The 12,122-nt window shown below is 38.7% G+C and overlaps 1 protein-coding gene across 11 annotated transcripts in view; it reads right to left on the reverse strand.

Moving 5' to 3' along the window:
- Nucleotides 1-89: 89 nt before the first annotated feature.
- NRXN2 (neurexin 2) overlaps nucleotides 90-12,122 on the reverse strand; it is a 200,491-nt gene continuing 188,458 nt past the window's right edge. For 6 of the 11 annotated variants that reach the window (XM_053449716.1, XM_053449713.1, XM_053449714.1 and 3 more), the window contains one exon: nucleotides 90-2,070. In XM_053449716.1, the coding sequence (XP_053305691.1) occupies nucleotides 1,190-2,070 (881 nt within the window). In that variant the 3' untranslated portion in view covers nucleotides 90-1,189. The remainder of the gene's footprint in view (nucleotides 2,071-12,122) is intronic. The other 5 variants (XM_053449718.1, XM_053449719.1, XM_053449717.1 and 2 more) reach the window with 1 other exon arrangement.

The following is a 12,122-nucleotide window of genomic DNA, read 5'->3' on the forward strand; positions in this document are numbered from 1 at the left end:
AAGTTCATTGTATGTTAAATTATTTCAATGCAAAGATGAATTATAAAGTATAAGAAATTCAATTATTTGTATTAACAACTTCAACACTCTTTTACAAGGCCATAACATCTGCTTTATTGATATTCTGATACTCTCTTTGCTTCAATGCCCCAGTCCCCCTTTTTCATTTTGTCCTTTTGTTCTGAATGAAGAGAGATAGCCTATGATGATAAGATGCTTTTCTCAAGAGGTTGTGGGGCAGTAAATTCAGTCCACAAGGAAGTCAAACGCACGGCTCAGCGTTAAAAAAAAAACAAACAAAAAACCAAGACAACACCACACAAACCAGAATAGAAATTACCTTGATCTTTAAGGGGGCACAGAGGAAATTAGGTGAAATTAGGATAAGGGAGGGGAGAGCATAACAAAGGCCAGTCCAGTTAGCCCTCTTTCCAAAATTCTTTAGTGAGTCTCTCGTCTCTAAACACAATTCTCCCAACACATCAGTATCCTCTCCCCTCAATGGCTCCACTTATTTGGATTATAGTTGGTTGATCATCAGTAATTATCACTCTTACTTTCAGCAGGTCTGTAAGTAGATGGAGATATACACGCCTCACCCCTTACCTACTATCACCCTTTTGCAAGAACCAATATGTTTTATTACTATAATCTTTTTAAAAAGTTTCTAGAGATGGAGTTCTTGGGGTTATCCCCTCACCACAGTAGGAAGAGAAGTGAGGGCCAAGAAACATGTTTCCTCTGTGAGGTGAAAGAAGGGTGTTGGTGGGAGATATTGGCCACAGCGATGTTAAAAAATGGAGACATCTCTTGTAACGTCGGATGATCTGATCATGGTCAATTTGCTGAAGACTGGTTGGTGTTCATCCACTGGCTGATGATTTGATGCCCAGAGGATACATTCATGTATGGTTCCTTAGTTCTTTACCTGTACGTACTGTAAATTGGCTAGTTTTTCAACATTCAAATGGCTGACCAAAGGGTACTATCTGGGTGTTACAGCTGGAAGTTGTTTAATCGCTGAATTGGCTTAATAAGGTGACAGCCAACTGTTGACCTTGGGGCTTGGTCACTGTCGGTTAGTGAATGATTGGTCACAGCATGGGGTCAGTCTTGTATCTCCATTAAATGGCCAGGTGGAATTTTGCCAAAAACTGTCTCCACATTTGGGAGGGTCTATTTTGTGTCTTCACACATAATACTCTTTGTCTTTATTTTTCTTACTCTTACCCACTGTTTTAGGGGCAGGTGTTGTCTTTTCTTTTACTACAGCACCATTGCTCTGGGCTGAGTTGCTGATGTAGTTCCGACTTTGGTCCACCTGGTAAGACCCCTCATCACGGTTCCTGTACTTGTACATCGCATAGAGGAGAATGAGGATACAGAGGGCAGCTGCTGCCACTATTCCAACCACCATTCCTGTAGTGCTGCTGGACTCCCTGATAACTTCAACTGCTCCTGGGGACCCTTTGCCTGTAGGATTTGCTGTGGGAAAATTATGGAAATTGGGGGAAGATGTTATAGATGGGAACCTCTGTTTATTCAGCTTGTCCAGCTGGAAAGATGTAGGGATATGAGGGTACAGATCTATGTTAGGCTTCAGGGGCTCCCTGTTGTTCATTTTACCAGCAGGGATGTTTCTTACAAGGTCTGGGGATGTTGTAGAGGTGAGAAGGTCATAAGGAGAGGAGGTTAAACCACCTGCTACTTTATTTGGGCGAAATTCAGATTTTCTAGCTGCCCCATCTGATCTGGAAAGCAAGGTTCTATCTGTAACCAATGGGAAACTGGTGTAGAAGTCCTCATCATCTGTAGGGGGAAAGCTTGATTCAAACACCTCCCCTGAAGCATAACCAGAGACCTCTATTGCCTCCTCACAATCACTATCCTCCTGCTCTGAAGGGCAAGGTGGTCTTGAGTTTGATTGACTACTCAAGGAATCTTTGGTGGTGTCCACCAGAGTGAGGACAGGCTGGTAGGTAGGAGGAGGTGGTACAAATGGGGAACGGGTGGCAATGGGAGGGGTATCTAAAGAATCTTCGGTGATTATGGGTAATATTAACTCCCCTCCTGTAAATAAAAGAGAGACATAGAAAAACAAAAAACAAAAGAGAAAGTATGTGAGTAAAAACCTCAGAAGATCAACATATGATTAACACAGCTCTATTTACTAACTCCCTCACTCTTTCACCAACTGAGTAAAGCCATCATATGCTAAACCCAAAAAATACTATAACACAAGAAATAAAATAAGGCTATCAAATAGCTCTGTTAAAATGTAATTTGCTACTAAAATATAAGGGGTAACCACTAGCCTATTTAATACTCTATAACATTTGAAATTACAAATGTCTTTATTCTCTCCCTGACCCCAGTCTTGCTTGCTGGAATGCTTTAAGCCTACCTTTATCATTCCCATGTTCCTTTTTATGCCAAACAATATTGGCACCATTAATTATGTCTTTGTCTGCCAATGTGTGATATTTAATATATGGTAATGCCTCAAATACATTAACTTTTGCCCTTTCTTTTTTTGGACACACTTTCTGATAATTGCCCTGCCTCTTTCGGCTTAGGTGTAATATCTAACGTGGATTAAGAACTCACACACGTGCATTTTCATGTTTTTCATACACTTTTTTCTTTCATACTTGGCCTTATATTTATTTGCCCATACCTAATTGCTATCTTGCTATGGTACCCTGGACTAGTAACATGTACCATGGATATAGAAAAATGGAAAAAACGGTTTGCGTAGAACTGGCACTCTCTGGTCTTTTGAAAAAATAAAGCATTCCTTTTTTGAAACATACGAAAAAGTGGTAGTCAACATTTTGGCTACCCTTTTTGCGTCCTTTATCAAGATAAAGAGTGCCAGTTCTTTTGTGCAAACCTCAAAGCCATTATATATATAAGCTACCTCACTTTCTTGTTAAACATTGTCATTATCTATTCTGACTCATGCTTGTTCAGTATTCTAAATACCCATAGTATGCCTATTCTTATTTCTCCTCTGTGCATCATGTTTTTCTCAAAATAATGTATTTTTGAAACTCATTTTGTTTTACTTGTCTTTGTGCCCCACTACAGCTTGTACATCTATTCTCAAGCACCCATCCCCCAAACTAAGATCCTGCTCACTATTCCCATCCAATGTTATTCCAGCCTTCCTGTTCTCATCAAATAAAATTGATTCAGAATATTTAGACAACTTACATCAAACAATTGGCCACATGTGATTTTAGCATGAAGACAAAAAAAAAATTACAAAAGAAACTGTGAAACCTCTGGGTAAAAAAAAACATGTCTATTTTATTTATTTTTACTGTTTCACGGTCACTTTATATTTGAAAAGATAATTTATTCTATTCAAACAGCACATATATTTTAGGATACTAATATTTTTCATAAATCATTTTGACTGATCTTTTTCCAGGCCCAGCAAAACTTAATGAGTGTTCCTCTATAAGCTCTGCTGTCCCTAAAACAAGCTGCAAAACAAGAATGACCATGAATCATAAAATTATAGGGGTTTTCCAAACCAAAGCAAAGAAAAACAAGTAAAAGTGAAATTATAGAGGAGTGGAAGCATACAGAGAAATATCCCCAAAAAATCAGGGAGACATTAATACTTCCATTTTTCTAATCTAATTTAATTACCCACAAAAATGCCAAAATAACCGTATTATTTATTAATGTTACTACACTTCTACATGTTATATGGTTGCCTAATAACTTTCATTCAATTTAGAAAATAATAATAATCTAAAACTTACACATTTGCTTTCAATTTTAACTTCCTAAATATAAACAGTCCTACTTTTTGTTTCCAAAATACACTTTCATTTCATAACATAAAAACATTTTTTTAAGATCTTTTCTCTGATGTCTCAAATTGTCTTAAATAGTCACATAACATGACATTATATTTTGGAATAGGGTATTTATTTACCTACACCATACTTGAACTAATGCATATTTTAAACTTTGTATATTTATCTTCTGCGCAACAAATGTGTGACCACAATTTTGAAACTGCTACCAACGCAAAACCAGGCAATGGCTTAATATTTCTGAAATATTATTGTCTGTGTACACAATTGGCAAGCACACAATTTCTTTACTGAAAGACAAACTCTACAAACCTGCTTAGAAACAAATCAGTCAGTTTTCAGAGTGAAGACAAGAATAAGTAAAAGTGAGCTTTAGTTTTAAATTTATATATATATATAAATAATATATACGGTATATAGAAAAATATTAGCATTAATTAAAGAGTGCTGTTTCACTTGGACAAAACATTACTTGCACTCACATGCTAATAAAATAAACACTAGAATTAGCCTTATTATTAGATATATACAAGCTGTATTTTATCTTGCGAAAACAACCCATACAGTTTCTGTGGTAATGAGCAAATGACTGTATACTCATGTCACATGACAATTAATGAGGCAAAATTGTACATATTTCTGGAAAAGGTTTGGTCAATCCATAGTAGCAGGAATTATGTTTCTAATGCTGCATCAAGTTACAAAAGCAGAGTATGTGGAACATAATCTTTAATACATTAATTACATTCTGATTGTGAGTGAGAAAAGGTCTGAAAAAATGTTTAATCACTAGTAACTACATTTGTGTTTAAAAAGAGAATCTAATGCTGAAATTATGGCAGTACAGGTGATCCCAGTAAATAGTGCCAAATTTGCACACAGCAGATGTCAATACATTGAAATAAAGTCATTTTTTCGTGATACAACTACTGTTGTTCTTTCATATAGGTAATCTATTATTTTTTCTCTCTACCCTTAATTCTTTCTCCGGCTCCTCAACCTTTTCTCTTTTTACCGTGACTGTATATTTTCTCTCAACACAGTTAAATACATGTTTCCCACATTTACCATCAAAACGTCACTACTACTGTTTTTCTCCTCGTGATACCTACACCTCTGTAAACTGACACTAATAATTAAGCTCCTCGTATTTTTCTCCTTTTTCAGCCTCTCTACCCTCCTACCCTGGCTTACTTTTTCCATCTCATTCTTCAGGTTGGGACCCTGTAAAGTTGCCAAATATATGAATGGAGGAAAGTAGGAGGGAAGGAGGTACTAAACAGCATGTGGGAAACGGCTACTGACAAGCATCTGGAGGCTACACAAGTGGAAAAGAGGTGGTGGTAATAGAATAAGGCTACTGAACATTGAAGTAAGATGTACTAATCTAGAAAAAGGGCACAAGATTGTGGGGTTCTATCATGGGCGTAGGAACCCCTAAAAATCTGGGGGGGACAGCATTTTTCCCCATCAGATCCCCACTTTCTCCCCATCTCTCCCCCTCTCTACCCTCCCTTCTCACACTATCTACCCCAGGGGTGTCCAAGTTTTTTCTGCAGTGGGCCACTTCATCACTCATTTTTCACTGTGAGAAAATATGGCCTTTAATAAAATATGCAGATTAAAATAAAGTAAATGACACAAAACATTTACTTTTCCTCTCACTGATTTCAATGCCCAGAAAATTTTGTGACTACAAATTCAGGACTAAGGATAATTAAAAATGAAATAGTTCTATTTATTCTAGGGATGCACCAAAATAAAAATTCTGGACCAAAACATTCACGGTCCAAAACCGAAAATGACCCCCCACCTTTAAAAATAATAATAAAAACTCAAATTTTTAACACAAGTACGTAACACACCACAATTGGACAAAAAAAATTAGCAATATGACTTGGCATGATAGGCGTGTGATTGCTAACAGCAATCAGACTCCTATCATACCCAGGCAGCCAGTACATGCTGGTACAGGGTGGCTGTAAGTGATGTGCAGACCCCATATTGCTGGCAGCATCAATACACAAGGGGGGCAGCTAGCTGGGTGTCAGCATGTACTGGCTGACTTGGCATGATAGGAGTGTGATTGCTAGCAGCAATCACAGTCCCATCATGCCTAGGTTCCAGCACTTACACATTCAACCAGTAAATGCTGGAACCTAGGCATGATGGGACTGTGATTGCTGCTAGCAATCACACTCCTATCATGCCAAGTCAGCCAGTACATGCTGGTACAGGGTGGCTGTAAGTGATGTGCAGACCCCATACTGCTGGCAGCATCAATACACAAGGAGGGCAGCTAGCTAGGTTTCAGCATTTACTGGCTGACTTGGCATGATAGGAGTGTGATTGCTAACAGCAATCACAGTCTCATCATGCCTAGGTTCCAGCACTTACACATCCATGCTATCACACACACACACACACACTCATTCATTCATATACTCATTCATTCATTCACAGATTCATTCCCTCAATCACGCATACTGATTCAAACACCCTCCCCACCCCCTTACCTGCACTGCAGCTCCTCGATGCCGCTCACAGACTTCAGCAGGGGGCGCGGCCTCCCTCTGCGTTCTCTGGTAATGCACAGAGGAAGCAGGATGTGATGTCACGTGAACTCTGCTGGGTTCCGCTTCCTCTGTGCAGTACAGAAGAGCCTCCCACAGGTAGGTAGCAGGGCTCTAGGTGCGGTCCGCGTAAGATCAATTGCCCTGGCTGCCGATCTTACGCGGGCCGCATCTCGAGGTCTCGCGGGCCGCATTTGCAGTGTTTCTATTGGGGGGTGGTTTCCTACGGCCCTGGGGGGGATTTCTTCATTATCGGTCCCCCCGCATGAGTTACTGGGGGGGATCTGTCCCCCCTGGTTCCTACGCCCATGGGTTCTATCAAAATAAAATGCAATCTTTGTTTCAGTTCTTGAAAGTCCAAAGAATGCAGTCTTAATATACTTAACATACTGCAGTAAACAAACCACCTTTATGTGGGTCACTACAAATCATGTATCCAAATATTCAGTAATCTCAAGCATTATACTAAAATATTTCCAAATTCGCTAATGCTGTAGGGGCAGCATGGAATTCCCCAAAGAGAGTAATAAAGCAAGCTGATGCTGTGATGCACTGTCCTGTCACAATGCTGCCATGCTAACCATAAACCTATAGCTTGGCTTCTGAAGAAGAACTATTTATTTATAATTAAATACCTTCAGGACCTAAATCATAGTGAGAAACAAAAAGAAATCAAATCATGAACCTGAGGCGTGTTACCTTATGATTATCATTACGACTTTGACAAGGAAAAAAAGCTCTGGGCAACATAAGGGTGTGATAGAGTGAGAATGCTTTAATGTGTATGTGTATTACTGTAACTATCTTAACTATAATTTTTAACCACAATAAAGGAAAGAATATTTAAATGTCTGGATGTGAATGTTTGCAAGATCAGGAACAGCCTACATTTACTGTAGGGATAACATGACAACGGTTTTTGACTAGGTAACTAAATTAGTAGACCTGGTAAGGTAGAGTAGATATAGACTGTCTATTTTTCAGTAATAGATTTGAAACTGTCACTCATAAAAGACTTATAAACACATTGTTTGTGTCTTAAAACTGTGGAATGTATATGAGGTACATCAGGGATCAGTACTGGGACTTGTTAATATTTTTATTAGCATTATTACAAAAGGTCTTAATGGTATGTCTGTCAGACAAGCTAGGGTTCAAATACCAGGAACCAGTAGGAGTAGTAGGGCAAACAGGATAGTCAGGCAAGCTAAGATCAAATACTGAATCAGACACAACGGGAAGTCTAAAAATCACAGCAGGGTCAGAGACACAAACATTTCAGTCAAGCAAAAGGTACAATGAAGCTGGTGAAAGGTAATAAGGCTCTTTCACAGGTAATGGTCTGAACTCAAATCAGGGTTTAAATAACCTTCCAAGCCTATCCATGCCTCTAGGCGGCATGTACCTTTAAGAACAAGACAGAGCTGTCCTGCCTGTATAGTTTTTCCTGAAGCTGCGTATTTCCTTTGATGGCTTTGAAGCAGCTGAAGGTGCCTGACTGGAGTCTGTTGTAGTGTGCATCGCGGGCCTCCAAGCAACACGTAAGTTGGGGAGAACAGTAATAATCATGGGGGGCCTGATCAGGAGTGTGGGAGGGGGCATCTGGAGTGTGGGTGACAGCTACTAAAAATATCAAGACAGATCTCAATAAATACAAATAAAGCTATACAGCTTGGAGGAGAGGAGAAACAATATATACATCACATTTAACAAGGCACAAGGGGAAAGTTTTTTTCAAAGGATGAGAAATGTTAGAGCAGAGGTCATAATCTAAAACTAGAGGCTCAGAGGCTTTGATGTAATGTTAGGAAGTTTTACTTTAATGAGAGTATTGAAGAGCCTCCCAGCAGAAGTGGTAGAGGCTATTCCTGTGAGGGAATTTAAACGTATATGGGATAGGCTTATGTTGATATTGAATCCTAAGACAGACCAAGAACTGATTAAGGGGTTTCTACTGATCAATTAGCTTAAACTTGAATTAGCTAACACAACACGCCATTGGAACACAGAAGTGCTGGTTGCAAAAGCGTCTCTGTACGTCTATGAAGATGCTCCATTAAGAACCAGCAGTTTCTAGGTACAATAGTTATTTACAACATTTAATGTTGTAAACGTATATGGGATAGGCTTATGTTGATATTGAATCCTAAGACAGACCAAGAACTGATTAAGGGGTTTCTACTGATCAATTAGCTTAAACTTGAATTAGCTAACACAACGCGCCATTGGAACACAGAAGTGCTGGTTGCAAAAGCGTCTCTGTACGTCTATGAAGATGCTCCATTAAGAACCAGCAGTTTCTAGGTACAATAGTTATTTACAACATTAAGTGGGATGAGATGGAGTGTGTGTGTGAGCATGGGTGTGTAAGTTTATGTTAGTAAGTATGAGTAAGTGTGTGTAATGTGTGTGTGTGTATATATGTGTGTCAAAGTTTATGTTGGAAGGGCAAACAAGGTACAGACAAGTTGTTTGGGGCAATGATGGCACATACAATCTGAGGGCGATGGTGACACAGACCAGCTGTTTGGGGGCAAAGATGGCACAGATAAGATGTTTGGGGTCACTGACTAGCTATGGGCAACAATGGCTGAGACAGGATGTTTGAGGGTTAGGATGGCACTGATAAGCTGCAAAGGTGGTGGCCACAAGCTGTTTAAGTCAAAGGTGGGACTGTGGCACATGTTGCTTGGTGAATTTGGGGTGGCTCAGCAATATGTATAACACACACATACTGTATATACATATGTATTGTTTTCTTAATCTTGAAAATATACAAATATTGTTACCACTAGCTGTTATATATATTTTTAAAAAGGCCAATTTCAATAAGATAAGGGCATCTTTACAACATACTTAAAGGCATAAAACACACTGAGGAAAAATTGAACATCTTCAAACAAATATTAGAAAGGTACACTTTTCAGTATGTACCATTGGGTAATGAATATAAAAGAAACCGATTGAAACCAATGTGGCTTACTAGAGAAATAAACCAAAAAATTCAAAATAAGAAAACGGCTTTTACAGCATTTTAATCAGACAAATCAGAGGCATCCTATATGAGATAATAAGGAAGCCAATAATGCATGCAAAAAGGTGATTACATGGGCTAAACTAGAAAATTAGAAGGTGATTACTGCAAAAAAAACTTGCACACAAATTGTGATTGGATGACTTAGGACAAGATGCTGCAGGAATTAAAGAAGGTTAATGTCAACAAAGCTCCGGGCCTGACAGTATTCACCCACGAGAACTTAAGCAGCTAAATCTGGAAATAAGTGAACCTCGTTTTTAATCTTTCGGGATTCTTTTCTTTCAGGAATTGTACCAGAGGATTGGAGGAAGGCAGATGTGGTTCCTATATTCAAAAAGGGTTCAAACTCTTTGCCTGGAAATTATAGACCTGTGAGCTTAACTTCTGTGGCAGGGAAAGAATTTGAAGGGCTATTTAGGGATAATATCCAGAAATTCATTGGGAGGAACAGTGTTATTAGCAAAAATCAGCATGGCTTTATGAAACATAGGTCATGTAAAACTAACTTAATTGCATTCTACGAAGAAGTAAGTGTAGGTCTGGGTGTTGCAGTGGATGTAATCTATGTGGATTTTGCCAAGGCGTTTGACATGGTTCCACACAATAGGTTAGTATTCAAACTGAAAGAAATTGGTCTAGATGCAAATTCTTGTTCTTGGGTAGAACATTGGCTTAGTCATAGCATACAGAGAGTTGTCATAAGCGGTAATTTTTCAAGCTGGACAAAAGTGGTAAGTGGTGTCCCTCAGGGTTCTGTACTGGGACCAATTTTATTCTACATATTTATAAATGACCTTGCAATAGGCGTTGAAAGTCGTTGAAAGTCATGTTTGCAGATGACACTAAACACTGTAGAGTAATACAATGTGAGCAGGATATTACTTTCCTGCAGAGGGATTTAGATGGACTGAATTAGGGATAACAACAAATGAGTAGGCAACAATATGCAATGTCCGTCAGCAGTTGCTAAAGCCAGTAAGGTATTGTCATGTATAAAAAGGGGCATCAATTCACGGGATAAAAATATAATTTTGCCTCTTTATAAATCAATGGTAAGACCACACCTTGAATATGCTGTGCAATTTTGGGCACCTATTCTAAAGAAGGATATTATAACACTGGAAAAGGTCCAGAGGCTGGCTACAAAATTAATAAAAGGAATAGAACACTTTAGTTATGAAGAAAGGTTAACTGATTTAAATCTGTTTAGTTTAGAGAAACGGTACCTCTGAGGGTATATGATAGCATTATATAAATATATTCGGGGCCAATACAAATCATTGTCTGGAAACCTATTTGTAAACAGGACTATGCATAGGACAAGTGGTCACGCATTTATACCGGAAGACAGGAGATTTAGTCTAAGGCAAATAAAGGTTTTTTTTACAGTAAGGACAATAAGGATGTGGAATTCTCTGCCTGCAGAAGTAGTTTTATCGGAGTCTGTACAGACGTTTAAACAGCAACTGGATGAATACTTGCAAAAACATAATATTCAGGGATATAATTTTTAAATTATATATCAGCTTCTTGAGATCTGACTGCCGTTCTGGGGTCAAGAAGGAATATTTTCCCTAGTTTGTTGCAAAATTGGAAGAGCCACAAATGGGGGGGGGGTTGCCTTCCTTTGGACAATAGCAATTAACAGATATTGGAAGGCTGAGCATGATGGATGCATGTCTTTTTTCAGCCTATGTAACTATGTAACACCACTGCCTCACACTTAATTGAATGCTTCCATATTCATCTTGTCATCTTCTACATAAATCATTATTTTTGTAATGAGTAGACAATGCAGTAGGGCAGCAGGTAATGCTAGCAGAATGCTTGGTTGTATAGGGAGAGGTATTAGCAGTAGAAAGAGGGAAGTGCTCATGCCGCTGTACAGATCACTGGTGAGACCTCACTTGGAGTATTGTGTACAGTACTGGAGACCGTATCTCCAGAAGGATATAAATATGTTGGAGAAAGTTCAGAGAAGGGCTACTAAAATGGTTTATGGATTACAAGATGAACCTTACCAGGACAGGTTAAAGGATCTTAACATATATAGACTGGAAGAAAGACGTGACAGGGGGGGTATGATAGAAACATTTAAATACTTAAAGGGAATCAACAAGGTTAAGGAAGATAGTTTATTTAAAAGGAGAAATACTACCACAAAATGAGGACATAGCCATAAGCTAGAGGGGCAAAGGTTTAATGGTAACATCAGAAAATATTACTTTACGGAAAGGGTAGTGGACGCATGGAATAGCCTTCCAGCAGAAGTGGTAGATGTAAATACAGTAAAGGCATTTAAGCAAGCATGGGATAGGCATAAGGCCAAGCTAGATACAGGATAAGGGCAGGTACTAAAGGAAAGTACTCAGAGGTTGGGCAGACTGGATGGGCCTACTAGTTCTTATCTGCCGTCACTTTCTATGTTTCTATGAGTAAGTGTCTAGATTATACCACCCTTCTGCATCCTCCCTATAGCATTTTTAATTATATTTCAGATGAACAACACTTAATTATTTTCTTCGTTGACTATGCCATAACATACCCAGCACCAATCTATAATCATCTCTGTGGAAGACTTTGAGGACAGTGATTATGCAGCAAGAATGGAGGGGGGGCATTCATACAGATTAGAAGGGTGGAAGAGTGTGTGAAAGCATGAATTTTGAGTAAGCATTT

The sequence above is a fragment of the Spea bombifrons genome, chromosome 10 (genome assembly GCF_027358695.1).
Source record: "Spea bombifrons isolate aSpeBom1 chromosome 10, aSpeBom1.2.pri, whole genome shotgun sequence".
NCBI classification, from domain to species: Eukaryota; Metazoa; Chordata; class Amphibia; order Anura; family Pelobatidae; genus Spea; species Spea bombifrons.